Raw genomic sequence first — 25,841 nt, forward strand, 5'->3', positions numbered from 1 at the left:
TGTCAATATCAAATGTTACTATTTAAAAAATTAATACTGGACAGGCAAAGAGCTTACCCCTTACTGCTCAATTTGAAGATCACAATATCCCTATACCTTCAAACTGAAAGGAATTGATAGTAATGAGATTTAACAGCTTTATTGCTAGGAATAGCTCTATCAGGTCAACTTTCACGCGTTACCTCACGGAAACCATTGTGGTTAATTCTTGTGTATTATATCATAATGAGCCAACTAGTTTTTATCCTTACTTATTATTTTAGTCTTTTATCTTTTCAATAGAGAGAGAATCATTGGCGTATTTAAGATTACTTTCCAGAAAAAGAGGACTGCACAAAAAAAAGGTGCATGTGTACTCTCAGTCATGTTGTTGCTCGCAGCCTGGAGTGAGCATAAGATTTTGGATTGGGCATGGCCACCGTCTATATACAACTATGGAGAAAATTTTTAATGGGACTGAATCCCAATAAATCAAATTCGAAGTAGTTTTATTTATCTCTGTATTGCTTGCATGCCATAATATTATTATGTTAAAAGATAAACTGCATTTACATATGTTACTTTTTATATTCCTTATGGTTGTAAAATAGTGGAAATAATACATTGCAATTACATGAATGTATTTAAGATTCTCATAGAATAAGCCTCTATAAGGTGTTTTTAAAGAACATCAAATAAGAGAATGTTAACAGTTAAATTATTTATTTAACTACATAACACTATTGCCCATACATCAATGCACCAGAACATAGGTAATTCTTATATTTAACACAATAAAACACCGGTTATGCTTACAATTATTTTAATATTGATTTGTATCGATTTGGTAGGTTAATCGTAAACTAGCGTATCTCCAAGGATATACTTTTTTGCATATGGCAACACGAGGAACCACAAGCAACGAAAGGCTGTGTGCGACGTACGAGATACGTTATTGCAGTTGTATTAAATCACTACTTTTAATAAAACTAAGTAGAAATCGTGTTTAGAGGACTGGCTTTTCGGTCAGTTTGTACCAATGTCCGCATTCGCAACGACGAGGGTGGCCCTGTTAAAAAAAAACAATTATTATAATAGCAACATTAAAACATATAATAAAAGAGGAAATATGTGAGAGAAGAAATAATTTTCTTATAATATATTAATTATTAATATCTAATTTATTTATTAAAATTTAATATTAACCTGGATAAAATTCAGTTTTAAATTTAGATTCAAATTAAAATACACTGTCATTATTGTTTATTTATTATTAATGTGAATTTAAATGTTAAAAAGCAATAAACATACATATAAAATAATAATATATGGCGCAGTCGAAGAGCTTTAGTGCTCTTTTATTCGGATTTTACCAATATTTATTATTTTTGTATGCTGTATTTCAACTATAATTTTTTAATTTTGAACATCATTCATAATTAATACTTTTCAAACAATTGAACTGAAAAGGCTAAATAAACGAATTTTTATAATTTCAAAATAAACCCTTATTACCAATTAATTTACTTTGTTTTTTCTTTTGTTGTAATTAATTATATTTTGTAAATATTAACATTATCTAATTTATTACAACAAAAAAAAATAATGAAATTGATAAAATTATGATTATTATTAAATAACAAAAATATAGAGATAATTCATTTTCCACATTCCATACTTATATTTGTAGTGTCAGTTCTAAAAGTAAAATAAATTTTAAATGAAAATTACCTTATGTAACCAAAGCCAGGTGATAGCTGTGGAGTGTTCGTCACCTAAAACAATGGGCAATAAATATTTAATATATATATATGAAATAATAAAAAAAATTAATTCCATGTCACATAGGGCATAGGGTTTGATGTCCTCTGCACAGGGTTCAATATTTTTCACACTGGGCTTGCTATCTATATATATTGAGTTCTTAAAAAATGCTAAATTCCAAGTGTATTTATCACAATGAGCTAACTAATCTGCTGTTTCATTCTCACCTATTATCCTCCACTGGTACCTGGCCAGAGTATAACATTAGTGCAGGCATGGTTACAACTCTATTATAAAAAAATAAGTGCCTTGTTCTTTCTTGTGCAAATGTTAACTATAACAATTCTGTAGACAGAATAATTATGTAGAAGTATATACTTACATATGCAACCAACAATACGAGCATCAAAACACGAAGGTACGAGTGTGGGATTTTCGCGTGTGCCTGCATTCTTCTTCAGTACCTTCATGTTGAAGGGATCATCCTGACCAGCCTGGAGAGCCAACAGTTCTTTCCTTTCCAAACCAGTTGCATGTTCGAGGGGATCAGGCATCACTGTTGAGAGAAAATTGTTTATTTGAAAAATTATCCATTACTAATTGTAGCAGTGTGTCAAGTGTTTCTAATGTTGTTTGTTAAATAAAAAATGACTATTCAAAAATCCTTATTTTATTCGAATAAAAATAAATTTTATTTTTAAGCTACTTCTGATATGGCTTTACTACTCTTGTGGGTGTATTTTTTTTATTCAAATTTGTATTGAGGCTCAGTACACCTGGATGACCATGCCAGTCTCACCAAAAATGGATGGATGTATGATTTATCATATCAATTAGTTAGATATACCCTTGTAAAAATGTCTGTAAGCTAAGGATTGTGACATTATCATTGAGTAAAGGCATTCTTATAAGGGTGTTACCATAAAATGTCTACAGAAAATCTCACATATGGCATATTCAACAACATCTTTAAATATACTCCAAAGCATAAAGCAAAAGAGAATAATTTTTATATCATTCAAAGTTTCTGGGTTTCAAAAACTTCAGCTGTACTCTTACGCGTCACAAGTATCTATTTACTAAATATTAATAACAGCTTGTTTATACTGGCGTAGAATAGGCTACCCCTTCTTTTACCATGGGTGTTGTAAGAGGGGACTAATGGAGCTCTAAAGTCTAACCGTGGTGGCCAACCTGTCTACTAAGTGTGACAACTATTAGCATTGTTTAGCTTATGTTTGGCAGGGAAAGGGTGATAAGATGAAAAACATCTACTTATTTAAGACTAGATGTATTCCTTTGACTTACCAATAAGAAATCTATTGCTTTACCAATAAAAATATTGGAATGAAAAATGTTGGAATATGATTAGGTAATAGCATCCAAATATTTTAATAAACTAATATTCAAAATATTAATAGGATACAATACACTAGTCATTGCCTGTGGTAAATTGTGTAAGAGGTCATCATCATCATCATCATATCAGCCTTTATTTGTTCACTGCTGAACATAGGCCTACCCTATAAACTGCTATAAGAAACAGTCCTAAAACATCTGCATTCACTGACTTCCTACAATGCATTTGAGGTTGTCAATTCAAGTTAATTAATACAATCAACTTATGAATTAATAGTGTAATGATGTCCCAAAGACAATTAAAACAACAACAAGGGAGGAACAAAAATGTAAAAAGAAAAAAGCTAATAATAATATGAACTAACTAGAATAAGTTTACTCAATGAATTTTATTCTGTAATTAGGATTAGGATTCAAATATTTGATAAAATAAAGAAGAAAGAAAATGGGTAATTAGAAGATTACAAGTAATTAATGTAGGTAATTACCTAATTAGCTTAGATATTTTATTAAATGTAAAATACCGTTAATATTGTACAGCAATTTTATCGATAAAAAGATAAGAAAAGATAACCTAGAAATTAGCAAAATTCATTATGATTTCTAGTTCTAAGATTAATGATATTATTTGCTAACTAAATATATAAAAATTACAAGATTTAGGAAATTATTTAGAATAATATAGAGCCAAGTGAGAAAAATAATCGATAAAATGTGCCATTACGAAAATATTTTTATGTAACGAATGCGTCATAGAAAAATCAATGGGGAGAGTAATGACGTATTAATAAATGGTCCTGATAAATTTATAAGATTTTACATTTTAGACTCATTTGTTTGTAAAAATGTTTTAAAAAAGATACGTGTGTTTTACTTTTTTGACATTACGTAACTCAAAATTTGACATTTGTACTACATGGATTTGTGATAAAAACTTTTAAAATCTTACGTTTATCAGCATATCCCCTTCGGGCGGCATTTACCAAAACACCTTTAAATGCGTTAGCGCGGATAATTTGTCTACACAAAGATGCCATTGTGCTTTTTATTGTCACACTAGACCGCTTCGAACGATAGCAAGTGCACTAATTTTTCTACAAAAAAAAGACGAAAACCGGTACTTTATGGACTTTACCGATTTTGTTGATTGTCTATAGTTTGCCCAAGACTGGCAACAATGTGGTCGATTCTGAGTAGAAATTCTACAGACTACCGTATTAATAGTATTAATAAACGTGCTACGTCTTCTATTATTAGGATGAGACTTGGCCATGTGAGTTCCCCTTCTCATTTGGCTAAGTTAAAAATTATGAACAATAATATGTGCAATTGTGGCACAGATGTGGGTGATTTGAATCACATTCTCCTAAATTGTCCTCTCTATGACCATTCTGTTCTTTTCAATTCCCTCCTTTCTCTCCGTATTTCCTTACCTATATCAGTTCCAGTATTATTGTTTCTTGATAATTTAGAAGTATATAATTTGATTTCCTCTTTTATTCTTATCAATAATATTAAGTTCTAAATTTTCTTAGTTTATGTACTTTACATATACATATTTATTTTTATGGTTAAATATATTGTAATTTCTATATAGGTATCTGTCCTTTTCCTTATATTATCCATTATTTCTACGTTTCTGAACCTTATCCTAAATTCCGTCGTCCAAAACTCCTTTACTAAAATGCTATTTCCTAAACTTTGTTTTTGGCGGATGCACTTCGTGCCGTGCCATAAAAAAGAAAAAAAAGAAAATATTTTTTTTAGAATTTTTTTATTAGAAATATATATATATATATATATATATATATAATAAATAAATGATTTTTTTTAACATCGGTTAATAAACAACATGAGGTGTTTAGGTATATTTTACAAAAATGTACAAACATATATATATATATATATATATATATATATATATATATATTCGCTTCGGTAAATGCTTTATCTGTGACAAAATATTAATAATGTAGAAAAATAATAATATTACCAACAAATTATTTGAATAAAGAATGTTAATCAGCTAAAATGGACTTTGAAACGTAACTTCATCCATGCGATCAGGACATATTAATTAGCCGAAATCAAAGTAGCCTGTGCCTTTCATTATCTCTAATAGTATGTGTATGTACACCAAATCAATAATGTTGTTAAACTTTTAGAGCGCCAAGATGTAATAAACAAACAAACCACTTTTACATTTATATTATTCGTAAGGTGTTATACTTCACTTGTACCAATTTTTACTTCACATACAATTTTGAAATAAATACAAAAAAATTTAAAAGCTTTCTTGAACCATGTTTATGACTCTTACATTAGGATCGAAATGTTATCGCATTTATAATAAATAAACAATCGTGGTAAGAATCAGTTTATTATGCATGTTATCTCAAATGTTTCAAAATAATAATGTTTTCTTTTTTATAAAATGAAGGTGACAAAAAAACATACAACTCGTCTGATGGTACATGGTTTCTAAAGTCTACGGACCCTCTGTAATAACATACCATGAGAGGCAAATTCTTGTTTTTCGATTTAAGGATTTAATGTCACTCAGGATTGTCGAAAATAATTATTGAAGTCTTTGACCTTAATCAAGAATATGTTATTTTAATAGATTAATATTTGAGATTGCTTTTAAATGAAGAAATTCTAAATAATAAAGTTGATATTTTGGATCAAACTGCATGTGGTTGCTTGATTTCTACATGAGTTTTACATTTACTTACAGTGACGTGAGATTGAATATGTACATAGTAAACGAGAGATCAAGTTTTTTGTTAAAAGATGTTAATGTAATATATGTAAATAAAAAAGTTTATGATCAATAGTCATAGAATTTATTATTATTAAAATCAACAATACTATAGATAGTCTCAATCTATCTAATTCTGTATCAGAAACATCATAATCTTGTGTTTACCTCATTATATAGGCATTAACAGTATTAAATGTTTGCTTCTTCTAAACTTCTCAATTAGCTGGTTATTTCATGTCTGTTTCTTTAGTCACCATAGGAATTAGAATTATAGGATTAGACACAGATTAATTATGTTCTCTTTTTAGAATAAATTTCAGAAATGTTAGTTCTTTGGATGTAGTACATGCTAAGATCTGAAATTTAAAGAAATATTACCATAATAATGACTTAAAGGTTGCAGTTGTTTTGTTTTCCCTTAATATATTTGCAAATTATCTTTGTGGCACTTATAGGACTAATAATTTATTTGTATTAATATTTTTAATATTAAAAGATAATGAAAATTGTCACATATACAATTATTTGCAATCTATTGTCATTCTTATTACTTACTATTATTAAAAATTGCACTTTCCGATTAATCTTCTTTATTTTATTAGCACATAAAATCATTGATATAATTATAGTATTTATACGAAATCAATTTCTTGTTCGCCCACTTCTTTGAATAAAACAGCCCTTGAAAGAATTTAGGCGTACATCAATTTCTCCTTCTTCTAGCTAAAATATAATAAATAAGTACTTTGTGTTAAATAATTCTGGAACAATAACACACAAATAGTTCAAAAATAAATATATAAATAATTAATTTTAAGTGCCGTTGTTAGGAATTTTCCTTCAGGCTTGACATTATAAATCATATACAGATTCAATATTTTTGTAAAGGTTCAATTATTTAAATTGAAAAAATTGCGAGTGCTAGTGTTGCTGGATAGCCGTCGAATGCAAAACTTTGTAGTTCTGGTGCCATGATGAGGAGGTGGAGCACCGTAGAGTAACCACTTGTCTTTCCAATGGTAAGCGAGATTCCATGATGGATTTTTTTCTATAGAAAAGGTAGTTATAGAGCTAGGGTGAGACTGCAGCAGACAACCTCTACAAATATGCGACTGAAAGATACTTCTTCTAATGTGTGATATGTATTAATTAATTAACTAATCGTATTTATTTACTAGAAGTATTTTAAAACAGTCATAGTCATTATTAAAATTTGACTTAAATGTATTCGAAAATTCGTTTACATAGATCAATATTTCACCGTGATATCATATTTATAATATAAGTTTTTATTTTAGAAACAGGTTGAAAGAAATGGATCCTCAGAATCAGCCTCATTGTCTCTATGGTCGCAATAGATTGCTAGTTTACGTTCACAGTCCTCAGCAACAGACATAATAAGAAACAATTTAGTTTTTAGCGAATAAGGATTTTGCAGTACCTACTCGTTTTGTTAATAATGGATGGGTTTCTATAAGGATTTTTTTAATCATCACATCTATAATATATAAATCAATCGTAAATAATGTCAGTGGTGTATATGTATATATACAAATATAGTGTAATTCATATAACGTTGTGTATAAAATCAAACAATTTTATATATACGAGTATTATTACACTTGCATTTTCTCATAAAATTAAATAATATATATGTCTCCATCTATGCTCATATACCTGATCTGCTTGGTAAAGATCTCTATAACAGGATGGAGAAACGCACTCCCTCACGCATCTGGTTCTTTGCAACCCATTTAAGTGACTACAAGCACTACTTTGTTCACATGCTGTTTCAAATTCTCTGAATGTCATTTCCTGAAAGAATGTTATTTAAAATGAATATGGAGAGTATAAGAATTGAAATGAATATATAATTAAATAACTTATGGTTAAACGAAAATTCTTCTTTAGTGAATTGTTTATAATAATTCTATTAGTCTATGCATTTATTTTATATCCTTACGTTTTTTGGAGAATCCTTATATTGATATTCTTTGAAAGTGAATGTTACTGGAGTATCAACCTCTGCATTATAAATTTTACATATTCCTAAAATGATGTACACACATATTAATCCATAAAGTCGTAACATTTTAACACCAATATCACTAATTATGTTTGCTTCGTTTCAAAAAATCAATACCTAAAACAACCACCTGCTGCGCGTTTCACATTATTGCAATTTTCTACTGTCATAAAATTTTTACGTTTTCTAGTAAATAAAAAAACATTTCAATAAAGTTTTAAGACTTCTATTTACTGCAAAAATACTTTTGAAGTTTGATTAATTAATTTTTAATATTTAATAAAAACCGTACTCATCCAAAAACTTAATCGTAATTTTTTTATTGATAGACCGCTTCACTAGTTCTCGTTCAAAAACCCATCGATAGACAGAGCCTTATTAAAAAAAAAAATAGCTAAAGTAAATATGTAAAATAGTAAATAAGTATTTTAGATAAATTATATTTATTTTATTGACAGAACAGAAAGTTGTTAAGTTTATTTTGATATTATTTACTTTACCAAATTTTTTTTTCATAGACTACAAAATGCAGACTAATTTTGAATCTGTATTTGCTTTAAATTTATGGTTCATTAATTAATCTGTTTGTCTCTATAACAAATTATCTGTCGTTCTCTATATAGTTTCGCAGTTTTCTTCATATATTTATGTGTTTGTCACGTTATAATCCTATTTTAGTTTCATAATCAGGAATTGTGAGATATTTCTAATCAGAAGATATTGTGCACTTTTGAGGTTTTTGGTACTAATTTTACGTTAGTTACTTATTTCACAAGAATTGTGCTCGGAGGCTTTGGATTTTTAAATGAAAACATCAAGGCTATTTTTTCAGTGGATCCTATTATCAAAATCACAACAATAACATCGTTCCGTAAGTATATAAATTCTAATTATGTATTTATTTATAATTTCAAAAAGCAATATTAATGTCCTGCGTAGTTTTTTTGTTTAGAACAAAGACTATTGGTAAATGTAAGTACTTTTATTTTATATTTACTATTACCTGCTTTATTCGTTAATGATGTATGATTTATTTAGGTACTTAAATAAATTATATGTCTTTTTGTTATTTCCGAAATATAATACGCATTACTAAATTGAGATTTACATATAAATCTAAGAAACTTATCAATTAATTGATCATAATTGTGTCGTATTTTCTTATTTATTTTTAATCTTCAATAACCAATATGTATCTTCCTTTTTAAAATTGGTTCTATCAGTTCATTCTTTGACAGGTTTAAAATATTATGGTTATAATAAATACTCTTTAGATCTTTGTCCTTTAACTTGTAATATTTCAAAATGTAATTAATCCAGTCTTAGTAACTATTTCTATATAAACCAAATTTATTTTTTATTTATTTATATTTTATTGTACATACTAATAATACATTAAAAATATAACAGCGGTAAGCAAATGTACAAAGGTGAGCTTAACTCTACAAGAGTTCTCTTCCAGCAATCTCAAGGTGGTAAAGAATATCACTGTCCGCACATAGAGTGGTGTACAATATTTTTAAATTTACAAACAAAAAGAACAAAACAAATTTCATTTTATACATAACCAAATATATCATATTTAATTGTATATACTCACACATATATATACACCTAGAATGATTATATACTTGTACATACATACATATATATACTTACATGTATAAATAAATACAATGTGTTCATAAGAATAGAAGATGCTCTTTAAGTCTATTTTTAATAATATTTAAGTGTCGACTCACATGAATAGTTATGGGTAGCAAATTCCAAAATCAAGCAGCATGAAAGATAAAGAATCTGGAATGGCTCATAGATAATTTAAATTATAGAATAGAGTATTTGTAATTATAATTTATTCACAAGAGTAAATGCAAAGGTGCAAATGCCATACAGCCTAAATTTAGAGACAGAATATTATTTTTTAATTAGACTTAACTTTATAATAAATGATTTATCTATAAGGCTGGTAAAATTAACTGAAGCTCTATATATTTTAAAAAGGTAGACAATCACATTAGGAGTTTGACTACTAGTGCAATTATTTACCTTTTATGACAACTAGGATGTTGTTATCTGATATTAGACTAAGTTTCTATATATCAGTGTACAGTCTAGAACAATATGTAGATCAGGGTCAATTTTGCAATGGCCTTGCAATTGCCTTTAATTATTTAATTAATTTAAAATATATTTGTATATAGTTGTAGTCATACTGTCTTTATTATGTAGATTGTATAGTTTTAAGCTTATAAAAACTACTAATAATAATATTTGTTTTACATACATGTAAAATGTCTGGTTTGAAGTCTGTAACATGTACATGCTAATATCATAATCCTATATTTATATGACTACCCACAGAAATGAATATAATGATTCTAATATGTACAGTGAAATGTGGACATGTTAAATGTTACATTCTAATGGTAACAGTCAACAAATATCTGTAACTATTGGATGATTGTTAGTAATAACATCTAACAACCCCATTGGTAGCAAGATACCTTATTGAGTCGACCTTCACACGGTTTCCCTTGAAACCCATTGCATTTTTTTTATGGGTGAAAATGGAATGGTTACCCTGCCTGCGACAACGGAATACGCTGGATGTGCACCAGTGAAGCATGATACATAAGAATGAAAACAGGCCAGTTAGCCCATCATGATGAATTCATCAGGAATTAACCATGATAGTTTTCAGGGGGAACCGCGAGGTCGGTCTGGTTGGGTATATTGGTAGCAATGGGATTCTCAGTCAGTTCTCAGTCTCCATTACTAACAATCCCTTTCCCCCCAAACCATCGTAGTTAATTCTTGTGGAATTCGTTACATTGGGTTAACTGACCTGCTTTTATCCTCATCTCTTACTGGTGCCCCGCCAGCGTATACCGATAGCGCAGGCGGGATTATCATTTTATTTTCACCCATTAAAAACATTTTAAACTTCTAGAAGCTTTAAAGGCCATACAGGCATTCCCTAACGTAGCAATTTACCTCTTTCAGGCAAAAATTAATATGTCGCCCTTTAAATATATTAACTCATTTTACTGCTCTCCTCTCCTAGATCCGGCCCTGTCTAAAGGTAAACTTGCATATATAACACAATAAACTTCATATAAATGTAGTTTAGTCACTGTCAGCATTTGTACTGAAGATGAACTCGGTGCAAATCTAGTGCACGTGCACTGAGGCTGTCACACCTGCCTGCAATATTCAACTATAATGGCTGTTACCAATAAAGTCTATTTTAAGTTTTGAAATACTATAACCAGTCGTGCATTTTTCACATAGAATTTCAAATCGTATTAGTGAAGCGTTAAGGTTGTTATTAGCATTTTGTTAAGCAAGCTATTCAAACTCGCTTGAATTTCGCAATATGACAAATCGATTGTTTTATTTTTTTTCTTTACAAGCTATCGACCTGCCTGCCTGTTTATATAAAGGTTGTTGAGTGATGCCTTCGTCTTTATTGTTACTATATGACATGGTCAAAAAAAAAAAAGAAAATGCAGAATTGATTATCATCGACTCATAATTTATATGTATTGTGTGGTGATGTAGACGGAGTAAAGGTGTGATCTGTCACCATATTATTAGCATAATTTGCTTAATATTTTACAGGTGTCACAGGAAGCATATTCATTCTGAATTTATTTCAAACTAGTCAGTTTTCGCAGTTTTGCTCGCATGTCGTAATATATAGAATATTCTATATGTTAAGTTAATTATTCCAATATTATTTTTTGGATAACAAACTTAACATATTCGTTATTGGACCAGTATATAGATATTGCTATAATAATCACTCCTAGTATGTACATGTATGTACACCAGAGGGAGACTTTGTACAAAAGTCGATTGCTTGGTTACCTCTGTCCCATTCGTGTTTCTACCGTGAAGCAGTTGTGTTTGCATGGCTGTGTTTTGATTTGAAGGGTGGGATATGGCGTGAATTTACTGGGTACAGAGGAATAACACCTGAGTCCTCAGGCATGGCAACGCATGGGTGTATCATGGGCGAAACAGTATACTCTGTTATGTCCATGGTACTGCTCTTGTCTATAGGCGACGGTTACCACTTTCCATCAAATGAGCCGTCAGCTTGTTTGCCATTCTAAGTTGTATAATAAAAAAAAAAGTAAGTTCAGTCAATATTCATAGTAACTAAGACAAAAGGGTAATCAGTAATTTTTTTTATTTTACATTGACAGGCGCTGCTGGGATGCATATCGCCTGCCTTTGAACCAACAAGGTTCTTAACACATAGTACATTTTATATGTCTTTATAAAAAAATACTAGCTTCTGAATAAACTTCAAATATATTTTAAATACACAATCAGGACTTAAATACGACTGGACAGTCGTAACCAAAGATCCACGTCGAAACGTCGGCAATAAAAAAGAAGCTACTATATATATATATATATATATTCTTTATTGCATTTAAACAATATATGCGACGATTGGTTTAACAACGTGTTAGCAAGGGAGGACTTATCTCTGAAAGAGATTTCTTCCAGCCAACCCAGTGTAGTTAGAGAGAAAATAATTTAATTTGGGTAATCCAGTGCAGGAAAGGTACCAGTGAAAATAATGTAAATGCAGCAAACACTATTGTGAATAATAATAATTAAGATTTTTTTATACAACTTAGAATGGCAAACAAGCTGACGGCCCACCTGATGGAAAGTGGTAACTGTCGCCTATAGACATGAGCAGTACCATGGACATAACAGAGTATACTGTTTCGCCCATGATACCCCGCATGCGTTGCCGTTACTAATATTAACTAGTGTAGGTAAACCAAATCCTGCTCCTGGTCTACCTTATTACTGATCCTGATCCCGGTGTTGCTTAATAATAGTGAGTGCTACTACCAATTTCCTATATTACTATTTACGTATATATGTACTAGGTTAACTTCTGTTGTTCTATATATCTGTACCTAGATATTTCTTAGAATATCTAAAGATAATTTTGTTATTAAGCGCAGTTTCACTAAATCAATAAAGGATAATATCTTATCTTCGTAATGGTACATAGTGATTATGTAACGGTACGTGTGCTTCGGTAGTGTAGTGGTTAGAGGATTCATTCGAGAACTCGATTTCTGGGTATTAATAATAATAATAATTAAGATTTTTTTATACAACTTAGAATAGCAAACAAGCTGACGGCCCATCTGATGGAAAGTGGTAACTGTCGCCTATAGACATGAGCAGTACCATGGACGTAACAGAGTATACTGTTTCGCCCATAATACCCCCCCATGCGTTGCTATTCCTGAGGACTCAGGTGTTATTCCTCTGTACCCTGTAAATTCATTGTCATATCGCACCCTTCACACCGAAACAGCCATGCAAACACAACTGCTTTATGGTAGAAACACGAATTAGACAAAGGTGCTTCAAGCAAACGACTTTTAAATTATAAAAAAAGATTGTGTTCCACAAAAAGAAAAACCGACTTTAAATATGGCAAAATCACTTATTTTAATTTAAAAACTAAACTACTGAACTAATAGAATTTTTATGGTACCAATTTGGATCCATAAAAAACAATTTTCCAAAATTCAGTTTACAACTGACGGAGTTATGAGGTAAAAAACATGAATAAAATACAATCGTATTGAAAACCTCCTTTAATTGAAGTTGGTTAAAAATATGAGCAATTAACTTTATCCTTCGGATTTGCTAAGAATAAAATTTGATTTAACAAGAATAAAATTTTCAGTTTAAGGTGATACCTTAAACTATTTATTGAGCATGTTCAGAAAGGATATTCACAATTACTTCTTCTTAGTTAATTTTGAAATGTTTTTAAATTGTTTATTGATTCAAATAGGGTTTCCCCTGTTAGTCCCATATTGATTTTATCGCCATTTTTTTTTCGAAAATATTAAATATCCTTTTTATTTCTATTATGGACAGGGTGGTTTGCTAGCAATGGGACTGGTAGTCCGCATTAATAATCCCTTCCCCCCTACAATTTACATGTTATCGCAGAGGCTGTGAGTCACCAGTTCCCTGCCTATTCCCTAATGTACCTGATATATATGATAGGTATGTTTCATAAGTAACGTTGAGTATGTTTGTCAGCACTTTAACCTTTGCGGTATTACGCATTGTATGTTGGTAATTAGCCGATAACGAGTAACTCTCACTGTATTTTCGAGTGCATTGAGTACAGCTGTACTGAAATGTACATACGTAACGGTTTGCACGTACTCAACCCTGCAGATGTCAAGTGAAAAATACATATAAAAATTAAAAAAAAACCTCATGAGACAAGCTCTGTGTGTGGTTTCGGCAGAATAGGCCACCCCTTCCTTTCCTGGAGGGAAAGGGATTGTTAGTAATGGAGACTGAGAATCCCATTGCTAGCAATATACCCAACCAGGTCGACCTCCTCGTGGTTCCTCCTGGAAACTATTATGATTAATTCCAGATGAATTTATCATGATGGGCTAACTGGCCTGTTCTCATTCTCATCGATTTCGATGATTCACATTCACTGGTGCCCCACCAGCGTATCCCGTTAGCGCAGGCGGGGTTACCATTCCATTTTCATCCAATAAAAAAAAAACACCTTCCTTTCCCGTGTTTGTCATAAGTGCCAACTAAGGGAGGGCGAGGGATGGGCTGCAGTGTCCCTCCTAAAACATTTCTATAGTCTGACTGTGGTTGTCAATTCGTCTGGCAAGCGTGGCAACTACTGGCAAAACTCCCCATCTGGGAAAGGCTTATGTTCAGCAGTGGACGGTTAAAAGCTAATATGATATGATGATAAACTCTGAGGAGCTGAGATGCGAATGTTGAAATGAATGTGTGATGTGGCAAGAATGAACAAAATTAAGAATGAATTTATCACAGGAAGTATGAAAGTAGTACCAGTGATAGAAAAGTTAAAGAGTAACTGTCTGTCCTAGTATGGACACGGGAAGAGTATGTCTTAAGTAAGGTATTACGTATGAATGTGGATAGCTATAAGGGCGAAGGAAGACCTAAAAAGACATGAATGGATTGTGTGGAAGATGATATGGCCAGAATGGTAATGAATCTGGAAATGACTGCGAATATAGAAAAAGAAAGACACTGTGCCGATAAAATGTGGAATATGTCGCTGGGACTATAATAACGAATCGATTAATAGCACATTTATCAAATCTCATGAGTAGTTCAGGTGCTGCAGTGGAACTTCATTATCATATCAGCCGTAAAGTGCCCACTGCTGAATATAGGCCTCCTCCATAAGGGGGGATTTTTCCAGAAGTTGTCACGCTTAACAGACGAGTTAGCAATCGCAGTTAGGCTTTGGTGACGTTTTTAGAGAGACGCTGCTTCCTATCTTTCGATCATTAAATTGTCTCAGTTGTCTCTTACGATGGACTGTACTAAGGTAAATTCAAACATCATTGACTGTTAAAAATATAGCATTTCCTTTTGGCTTTGTCTTAGTCAGGTAAATAATCGCTCGCAAAGTGTTTGAGTGCATTGAAATTGCACTTTCGACTATGATTTGCGTTACTTCTTTTATATTTTGATAACCTTATACTCTATCTTCGATATTTTCAGTTATTGAACTTTTATTTGCGTCTTTACAAGTAATTATTGACTCCTCAGACTTCCATATAGGTAATTTAGTAATCTTAATTACACGCGTACTTTTAATAATTATAATGCAAATATATTTTTATCTTGTTATTGCTTTATTAATGTTTACATTTCATTTGTTATAGTTATCTTTCTCTTGGACTCGAGAAGATTCGGTGTCACTTCGTCATTCTCTGGTCTCGATTTCATGATTTGAATTTTATGTGTCTCTAGATATTTTTATGTAGATATATTTTTATTTTATTTTATTTTTATTTTTTGCCCGATATGCGTGGATTTTAGAAGTAGGGAAACTAATGAAATATACTTCTAGATGGTGTATTAAGATAACATATCTTCCTCAGGAAAACCGCAGTGAAGTGGTCGACTGGAGGAGAATGCTATATATATATATATATAGCATTAAGTCCGGCTTTTGTACCAAACATTTTTTTGTAGTGTGGTCAATAAAGTATAAATAAATAAAAATAAAACCATATCCAAATCAATACAGTAATTTTTGCGCGAGACTGGAATAAACACTCGTATAAGACAGGTCTGTCTGTCAATATTATAAGTCTGTCTGTAAATACAAAAAAAAATCTAAAAATTTTGATTTGGTTTTAGTTTGGTTTTAAGACAAGATACACAAAATAAAAAGGTTGGATTGGTTTGTAATATTTGGCTTTTTGTTCTATAGAATAATAGCTTGATCGTAATGTAGAATTAACCATCGTAATAGCTCCCAAACTACGCCTCATTATGTTATGGCAGTTCTTATAGTGATTGTTGTCGTCGCCTTGAACTTTTTTGTCCAACCGGTTTGCTGAGTTGGTAATCAATCCTACCTTACTATCATACTATGATAATTATGGTAATCGACGAAGTCTTTTATCCTTAAAATCCCTTCATATATTCGTCTATACACTATAGTGGATCCTTTACCGTCCATGCTGCTAGATCGTGGAATTCTCTTCCTATATCTATACTCGTACATGAAAGTCAATCCCTAAATATTTTTACGATTTCTTTTCTTATTATTTTCTTTAATGTTTTACGTTATTATTCCAAACTTGCTTAATTATATAATATTGTCGTACCTACTTGTACAACAAATAGTCCGTTTACAAGTTTTAATTTTACAATATTTACAACAAGATTTACAATCAATTAATTAAAATAGATTGAATGTTTCGATTTCTTACTATTTTTTTTTTAATTAAGTAGTATTAAAACCGACTATACTTTATCGTAGCACGAAACGATATCCTACGATTTTATCGTCACAATATAATAGAAACGTAAATTTTATGCTATTTTGTCAAGACATATTATGCCGCGATACAATATTATTAATTTTTAGTATATGAACTGTATCTAGGGATTTTAAACTTTACACATAATTACCTAATGTGGCATAAAAGACAAAGAAAAGGGGTTCAATTTAAAATTTGAAATAAATAATAAATTTCCTGTAAGCAAAACTACTGTAGATATCTTCTAATCTTATTTTGTCTGACTTCAAAGGCCCTTTGATCATTTTTAATTTGAAATTAATTAAAATACTATTGTTGCAATATTTGAGACGGTATGGTTATTCAATTCTGTTGGCTGATCCTTACCACTCCAGGCTAGTGTCAAAAGTCAACGCTCTGTAAATAAAAGAACAAAGGGGCATCTGTACTCGAACCGCATAAATACATAATCTGGTTCATTTGGATAATGTTATTCGCGCGTTGTCGCGCAGTTGGTTCTCGGTTACCTCGCTTATCGTACATTACACATGTGCGATTGATTTATTTTTAAATTATATTCGAGAGTGATTACCGATTAAGGTGTTCAGTGCCCATCCCTAGTGTGTGAACGTGTTTATTATAATTTTTTTTATTTTGTGTTGATTATACTGTGTTCTATTTTTAATTTTTAAATTTTAATATGTGGTTGTGATTGTAGTGAATACTTACAGTATCATTAAATTGCAAAGGGCGTATAAGTGTTTTAGTTCTGCAATAGTAGGCGTGAATAGTTTTGGCGCGTTTTTTTGGCAACCGTTACAGACAGAACACATAATAGAGAAATGCGCATGTCGTAAGTAAACATTTTGAATAATTGTGTTGTACCTAGACTAGCTACGCTCGTGGATTGACTTATTGATTGAATGGAATAAAAAGTATCTTATTTTCTTATAAGTACGTCCTTCATGAAATATTTACGGTTTATGTCACATAGAGTTTGGTTCTATTGTCAAACTGATACGACGTAATAAATAAACTTAATAATTCCTTAACAAACACCTCTCTATATTCTATAATGGAGTTTGATCCCTCCTAGTAAACAGTAATAGTTCATGCTTCACTCGAACGTTACTGAGTTTGGCTAATATCTGCTCATTTATGTAGTACAAATAATATTTTATTCAACGCTCTGTCATTTTGCCGTTTTCTTCGTATGAAGTGACAAACAAACACCAATTCTAATGTCCAAAATACAATTGATTTTAATTATGACCGAATTAGTAAAGGACCAACAGTATGTTTATGCGTGATGTTGTTTGTATAACACATTTTTATATTTCCGTTGAAATGTAGTTCTCTATGTAGAGCGTGTACTAAGTTTTTATCAAAATTCGTCGAGTACATTTGCCTAATGTATACACAGGCCAGTAGAAAGCGCTCAGCCGATTTTAATGAAATTTTGTGAGTATTGTTTGCTCCAATTTAAGCGATAAGACAGTTTTTATTCCGATAAGAAAATATGACTCGGTAAGTGGTAGTCTGTACAAAATAACGGGTCAATATTTTATTTATTTATTTTAATATCTTTACAGGATATAATGTCTGGCTGTTATAGTCTAGGTTATAGGCTATGTTTATAATTATGATTATGGTGTGATTACTCCCATTAGTAACAAATATGTTGCTGTGTATCTCATTTATTAGCAAGTCTGATTGGATACCTTATACTCGTATAATACGTCATCATCACCATCATATCAGCCATTAACTGTTCACCGCTGAACATAACTTTGCTCTAATTTAGAGGGTTTGTCAATAGTTGCCACGACTGGCAGGCTGGTTGGCAATCGTAGTTAGGTTTTGGTGATGTTTTAAGAGGTACGCTGATGCCCATCCGTCGACCATTAAGTACTCTTAGTAGCCTCTTATGACAGACGCGGGAAAGGAAGAATACTTATATTTTCTATATTCAATTTGCATTTAGTAAGCCGATAATAGTTTTAAAAGTTTTTTTTTTTAAGATATTTTATAGATTACTATGTACTTAAATGGAAAAAGATTAAAATATAATTCAAATAATAACATTATCATTGTTCGTATTTTGTCGATAAGGTCGATGGTGAGGTCATATGATAAACCACCTTGCTGACGATATCAATTCGATAAATTGGGGTCTTATTATGAGAGCTTAAAACCTGTCAGTTTCACAGATTAAAATGACCTGTCCTGAATGTCGCTAGCAGGAGTATATTTTTTATGATATATTTTTATTTATTTATGTATTTATTATCGTTAACCAAAATCAAAATAACAAATAGGCATGCCAAAAATCACAGAGGCTTGTCTGGAATGCCATACATTCTGCTTTTTTTTTATTTCTATAACCAGTGGCGTAGCTACCGGAGGGCTAGACGGGGCAGTGCCCCGAGAACCCCAAGCTCAGGGAGCCTCCCTCCAAGCTAGGGGAATTCCCAACAAGTCTCATCTTTGTTTGAAACTTGTGGGGAACCCCCCTGTATTCTCATGCTGGTTTCACAGTCGCGCCGTCGATCAGCGCGTTTCAACAGCACGCACTTGACGATTAGAGATGGGCAATCCACCTGGGTGGGTTTAAAGTCTGGTGGGTAAAAACCGGGTGTTTTGGGTTTATTGGGTTTAAACCCCATAAACACCCAAATTTTTGGGTGTTTATGATTTTGTACTTCATCATCGTCATCTCAGCCGCAAGACGTCCACTATACTGGACATAGACAATATTATTATGCAGCCTACAGAATAAAAAACTTTTAATTTGATTTTGAGTTTATTAAGAAAGAGATGAAAGTAAAATGTAAAACTACAGTCAATCACTGTCAGATTCAGAGTTATTACAAGCGATGAATTGTATAGGTTCGATAGGCTCTATTTCGTCTAAACTGTTATGTTGATTTACTTGCTCAATGAAAGCTTCTAAGGTATTTTCTTCATTAAACTGAATGTCCTCGCATTCAGCTTTATGTTTAAGATTCCAGTTATAACAAATGAATGAAATTTTTTCAGTTCTTTCAGTTGTAAGTCGATTTCTTTTGTTATTATGTATGTAGCCTTGGATACTAAAGGAACGCTCAGTGGCTGCCGAAGTACAGGGAGCTGATAGAATACGAATCGCTACTTTGCTTAACTCAGTGGAACCACAAATACCTTTCCACCATATTAGGGGCTCAATGCTATCTAATGAGCTCCATACAAATCCTCTGGCCCAAAAGTTTTCTTTAGCTTTATAACACGCCAAATCTGCCATTACATTTGACAAACTTAAGTGTTGGCTTAAATTGTAGATAAACTCCATACCCTTAAGTTCTTCCTCTTGAGTAAGTTCGACTCCTAGAGTCCTGGGGTCTAGAATATATGCTGCAAAATGTATTGGCCTCATTGCCATATTGCATCTTGAAGATACTGATGTTAGAATCTGCTGTTTGCTTTCTTCGCTCAATGTCGAAATCTCATTTAATGCAAAACGTATCTTAGCTTGTACATCTCTAAATGTAATGTATGTGCGATGCAAACGATTCTGGTCGCTCTCTAAGTAAAATATGCTTTCAGTGACTGGTTCCAAAATACTTATACATTCCCCTGTCTTCGTCCAGAAATCATCACTTAGAATTAAATCTTTAATATCTCTTGAAATTACCACATCTTCTCTAACTGTTAATATTTGCAAAGCTATCTTATTTGCTTTCAAACTTTTTAACGAAGTAACATGACTTCCCCATCTTGTAGCACAAGGCAATTTTAGTGTTTGTGTAGAATCTTCACCCTGCCTTGATTTTATCAACAAGGAACTTAATCGTTGACTCCTTTTAACAGTTTTTATTATATTTATGGCTTGCATAATAAACACAGTTACTTCTTGTATCTTTACAATATCTTGGCACAACAAGTTAAGGATATGTGCACAGCAACCGAGAGGAACAACATGTGGATATTTGAGTTTTGTTAATTCGAATGCCTTTTGTATATTTCTAGCGTTATCGCCAATAAGTACAAGAAACTTATTTGCTCCATACACTTTCATTACTTTTTCAACTTCTTGGCTAAGGTATTCACTAGTGTGAGGATTACTTTCTGTATTCAAACTTTTAACGTATGCAGGTTGAGGTTTTGATATAAGAAAGTTTATTATTCCTTCATTTCTTAAATTAGACCAGCCATCGCACTGAAGGTGTAAGTAACTACAAGCATTTAGTTCCTCATTTAACTCAAAACGCATTTCTCTATATATTTTATCTAAGTATTTTGTCGCTAAAGCTTTACGTGAAGGTATTTTAAATTTTGGTTGCAATTTTTCGAAAAATTGTATCCATAAAGGATGTTGCACCATCGATAATGGCGTCCCTGTTACAAATATAGCTCTCGCTAATTCTGTTTTTATATGATCATCGGTGTCTTGAAACTCAGCATTTATTGTAGTGTTAGCAGACGACGAGGGGCTTATAAAAGAATCATTTGTCTCTATCTCTGACAGTCCAGACATTTTGGTTTTGGACGAGCTATCTTTTATAAGTTTCATAGAGTCTTTTAATGTTTCTGGAGATTTTGGACAAGTGATAAGATGTTGAAGCATTTTGGCAGCATTACTGAATTTGTAGACCTTATTACAAAGCTTGCAAGAAACAGACTTGTTTGGTAAAGTACGGTAGTGCTCCCATATGCGTAAATCTTTAGGTCTCCCCATTGAACCTAAAAAAATGAACGATGATTAGTTGGTCTGACGAAAATTCAACAATAGAGTGCCTATTTTTTTACAATGATTATTTCTTGTTATTTACAATAAATTTATTAAAAAAATAATAAAATAAATACAAAAAACCTTTGTAAAATTACATCTCCTCGGAGGATTAAACGCAGACGCTAGTTTATTATCGTATTGTTCTGTATTTTTCTCAGCAACTTCTTTAATTCGATTAGGTACTTACGCATATTATGTTAAAAATAAATATCTAGTACACATCTTAGGCTATCCACCATTATTATCCAATGACGACTCTCAGCTAACTATGCACTATCATCCAAAATAAACGTGTATGGAAAATTTTATCCCAGTCGGTTGAGGATTGAGGATAATTGCATCAACATACGAACATACCTACATACTTTTATTTACATAACGCAAGCTAAATAAAAGCTTGTAATAATACATCTAATTTTAAGTTAAAATTGTTAAGTGATCATGATATAATTGTATCATTCAAAAATCCACTTACCTTTAATTATTTCTTGTTAAGTATAAATATTATTTCAAATCTGCTCCCTTAATATGCACTTTTTTACTGCTTTTCCTACCTAACACGTTACCAGGAAGTCACGTTACCAGAGTCAGAGTAATAGTGAACACGTTTGACAGTGATTGTCGTCGCCTCATATTCAGCGTCGACGAATAGGGGAATCCCCAGTCATAATGTATTGCATGCGTGGCGGTCTTACTTCAAATCCATAAACAAAGAGATAATTACAGAACTCGATACTAGATGGCGCTGTTTTTGTTTGAAGAAAGTTTGCGGGCTAAAATACATAGAATTTCATCAATGACTTCCACAAAGAACAACATTTCTGTTTTTTCTAAGTCCGTATCTCTTCCGTATATTTCATAAGATATAAGCTTGGGCTACATTGTTATGCAACGTGATTTTGTCGCTGTCTTGCTAGCAGGGTTGACAGATATACGATTTAAATCGTACTCATACTATTATTTGTCTATTTTTTAATGTACGATCGTAAAGATTATGATCGTAATTCGCACAAAAACATACGACTTTTTGGTTACCTGGCAACATTTTTATTATGAAACGAACATGCTCACATCATCAGTCACATGCAACAATTTATTGGGGATTTCCCCTTCACATCTGGCAGTCCTGCTTGCTAGAATATAGGTAAGTCAGCCACAGTTACTGACGATCGATATTTAAAGGGTATTGTTTTTGTGCTAAATATTTCATAAAAACGTTATTTAATACTTTGTGGATTATTAATTTAGTTGATAATCACTGGAAGTAAAATGGATGCTAATTTGAGAGATCAAGATCTTCGTATAAAACAGTTAATAAAAGAAAATCTACGTAAGTACTCTTTTTATACCTAGGTAGGTAAGGTATAATAAACACAAAAGGTACTTAGATCGCGTGTGTTCGAAGCATTTATTCTAATAAATTTAATTTAAAATTGTAGAAAGAAAAAAATGTCTGCCAAGCCGTAGCCGAAGCCGATCTCCAAATATATTTGGCGATAGTGAGACCCAGTGTCCAGATGATTTACCCAGCGTCGTCGCAACAAAGAAAAAAACGAGGATAAAGTAAAAGAAAATTTACTGAAAGAAGAAACAAACTGTTCTAAATGCTTAATTTATGGAGAAGAGGATAAAAGAAATGAGTATTTCGGACTGTTAGTGGCTCAAGAATTTAAATATATACGGCCATGTGTGCGAACGAGGTGTTATGAAGAAATTTTAAAGTATCTACGGGAAGCAAAAGGCCAACATGTTGATCAACTGCAACATGAAAACACTGAAAATTAATTACTTTCATTTTATTATATATAGATTTTTAAAATTTCCTGAAATATTATTAGTTAACGTTTTATTTAATATTGTAGAATTGATCAATACAATTTATAAAAATAATTTATTGGTATTACTTACATATTTTCAAAAAAATACGTAAAAACCTATTTTTTTGGGTGATTATGGGAGTTTATGGGTGTTTATTGGGTTTTTACCAAAGCACCGGGTTTAAACCCGGTGCTTTGCCCATCTGTATTGACGATAAATCTTGATTACGACAAATTTGGAGTACGTCGAATTCGGAACACGACGCATATGGAACAAACGATTTTAAATAGTTTAGTTGGGGCTTTAGTTTAATTTTTGCTAGTTTTTTTTAGTTTTTTCTATAACGTTCGAATACAAATTTATGTTTATATAATTACATGAAATCATATATGTTCTGACTGACTCATACACTCTGATATGCTCAGACTGCTCAAATATATAGATCGCCCACCTTGTGGAAAGTGGTAATCGTCGCCAATGGCCATGAGTAGTGCCATGGGCATCACAGAATACATTTAGACTTCTGTGGTGTTCGTCATGCGTTGCCATTCCTGAGGACTATAGAGTTTTGCCTCTGTATCCTGTAATGTCACTGCTATCTGCTTCCATAGAATATATTATGTCGAGTAGTTCCAGCATAGTATAGGTTACCCTTCCTTTCCCATGGGTGTCGTAAGAGGCGACTAAGGGAACGTAATAGTCGCAGGTTGGACAACAGCGTTCCCTTTAAAACAATACTAAAACCTACTGCGGTTGCCAATCCGCCCGCCAAACGTGGTAACTATATAAACTTCCCTAATTTTCTATGTTCAACAGTGGACCATGATGATAATGATGATCCTGTAATTTTATTGCTTTATTTCTTCATAGAATTTTATTTCGAGTATGCTTCTCTTTTTTTTTTAACGGTGATAATGGAATGGTTACCCTACTTCCACCATTAGTTTTCCTTTCGAGGCACAAGTGAGGGATGGTAGATGAACAGTTTTATCATTATAGAGGTCGCGTGGAGGTCGACCTGCAGTCGCATAAGTAATTTTATCAGTCGGTTCAGTAGTTTAGTTTTTAAATCAAAATAATCGGTTTTTGTCCCAATTGAAGTATTTTTGGGGGACACAATCTTTAATTATATTTCCTCAGTTGCCTAACGCTCTAGAGGTGCCATACTTCTTTACTTCGTCACCACAAGTAAAGGTGAAAAATTATGTTTAAATAATAAAAATATAAATGTGATTTACGTAATAAGAAAAATAGACAATGCAACTACCTATCATATAATTTGTAATGATACGTCAGAAACGTGGCGTGATCTTAGAACCACACTGTTTTTTTTTATGTAGCAATAAACTCCTTGTCAATAAAACAGATGTTCGTATTGGGTGCTAGTAAGAACGGTGGACTCATCGTGACTATTTCACTGGTCATCATCATCTCGGCCATTATCTACCATTGCTAAACATAGACCTCCCCATGGACTGCCATAAGGAACGATCCTGAGCTAGGTAGCTCCACTGGTGCATCCACTGATTCCCTGCAAAGCGTTTGAGATCATCACTCCATCTACTGGGGTTTATCCTGCATTGCGTTTGCCCGTGCAGAGTCGCCACACAAGAACCTTTCTTCCCCATCGGTTGTCGGTTCTTCGAGCTACATGACCGGCCCATTGCTACTTCAGAATAGAATAGAATAGAAACATTTATTGCCAGTAAACAAACAATTATAATATAAAATATAAATTACATATACTAGGCAAAAGGAACCGGCTCAGCTGATGCTGTGAGTGTCCCAGCGCAATGTGAACAGCTGCGTAGCGCTGGATTTTAGCCAGTTCCTCTCTTAACAAAACATAACCAAAGTGTAGGGTACCACTGTAAAAACTTCAGCTTCGTTATCCCTCGGTCTGTTGGTCACTTTCTTTTTTTTTTGTAGATTTTCACTTGTAGCCAACCACTGATTCGATTGTATTCGATCTAATTTTTATTTATCAAATAATAAAATATTCGAATTTCAAAATAGGCCGATTCGAAATATCACTGATTTCTGTTATTCCATATATATATATATATATATATATTCCAAATATATTAACATTTTGTAGTTTTCTTTCGCCTTCTTAGAGGTTGACTGTAAGAGATCCCTTTATGGCATAAGTTCGTTATTGTATGTTAAATCCTCTTAATTAAGACATTCAATGTAAAGTATGTACAATATGTATGTATGTATGTCTATAATATGTAATATGTTTGTACATCGGAAACTAGATTATTGGAACACAATTATATTTTCGAGTTGATAAATATGAACGCTATCAGTTTGTGTTCATTTCAAATATGTTACCAGTATTTTCCTGTTTAATATAATTACAATACTCGTAGTTTTTTTTTTTTTTATTATCAATAAAAATACAAGTTACAGAATTTATGTTACATTAGCATTCAGAAACCACGTAGGTTTATATTAATACTAAATACATTAAAATTATTTAAATTGTATTAAAACCTTTATTATTAAAACGTTAATTATTAATTTGCATTT

General features: G+C 31.9%; 4 protein-coding genes across 8 annotated transcripts in view; 1 reads left to right on the forward strand and 3 right to left on the reverse strand.

Moving 5' to 3' along the window:
- Positions 1-785: 785 nt before the first annotated feature.
- LOC113511060 (cytochrome c oxidase subunit 5B, mitochondrial-like) lies at positions 786-4,248 on the reverse strand. The gene is made up of 4 exons (XM_026894641.2): positions 4,052-4,248; positions 2,126-2,299; positions 1,711-1,754; positions 786-1,048 (listed from the first exon to the last, which is right to left on the reverse strand). The coding sequence occupies exons 1-4, from the start codon at positions 4,137-4,139 to the stop codon at positions 986-988; spliced, it is 369 nt and encodes a 122-aa protein (XP_026750442.1). The 5' UTR covers positions 4,140-4,248; the 3' UTR covers positions 786-985.
- Positions 4,249-5,463: 1,215 nt separating this feature from the next.
- On the reverse strand, positions 5,464-24,595 carry LOC113511202 (uncharacterized). Of its 3 annotated transcripts, XM_052900322.1 has the most exons (5): positions 24,574-24,595; positions 7,830-7,915; positions 7,544-7,681; positions 6,422-6,589; positions 5,464-6,222 (listed from the first exon to the last, which is right to left on the reverse strand). In XM_052900322.1, the coding sequence occupies exons 1-4, from the start codon at positions 24,578-24,580 to the stop codon at positions 6,509-6,511; spliced, it is 312 nt and encodes a 103-aa protein (XP_052756282.1). In that variant the 5' UTR covers positions 24,581-24,595; the 3' UTR covers positions 5,464-6,222; positions 6,422-6,508. The 3 variants fall into 3 exon arrangements, with proteins under 3 accessions (XP_052756282.1, XP_026750620.1, XP_031767951.1); XM_026894819.3 differs by lacking the exon at positions 24,574-24,595 and having other exon boundaries at positions 7,830-8,001; XM_031912091.2 differs by lacking the exons at positions 5,464-6,222; positions 24,574-24,595 and having other exon boundaries at positions 6,440-6,627; positions 7,830-8,001.
- LOC113511201 (uncharacterized) overlaps positions 8,487-25,841 on the forward strand; it is a 65,961-nt gene continuing 48,606 nt past the window's right edge. The window contains exon 1 of one of the 3 annotated variants that reach the window (XM_052900318.1): positions 8,487-8,763. The gene's annotated coding sequence lies outside the window, so the exon portion shown is untranslated. Of the gene's footprint in view, positions 8,764-17,219; positions 17,574-25,841 lie in introns of those variants that run through there. The other 2 variants (XM_052900320.1, XM_052900319.1) reach the window with 2 other exon arrangements.
- On the reverse strand, positions 19,310-23,500 carry LOC128201918 (uncharacterized). Its single transcript, XM_052900321.1, has 2 exons — positions 21,964-23,500; positions 19,310-21,439 (listed from the first exon to the last, which is right to left on the reverse strand). Exon 2 carries the CDS (start codon positions 21,432-21,434, stop codon positions 19,563-19,565), a length of 1,872 nt encoding a protein of 623 aa, XP_052756281.1. The 5' UTR covers positions 21,435-21,439; positions 21,964-23,500; the 3' UTR covers positions 19,310-19,562.

The sequence above is a fragment of the Galleria mellonella genome, unplaced genomic scaffold, assembly GCF_026898425.1.
Source record: "Galleria mellonella isolate WM207_F2 unplaced genomic scaffold, CSIRO_AGI_GalMel_v1 utg643, whole genome shotgun sequence".
Taxonomy (NCBI): domain Eukaryota; kingdom Metazoa; phylum Arthropoda; class Insecta; order Lepidoptera; family Pyralidae; genus Galleria; species Galleria mellonella.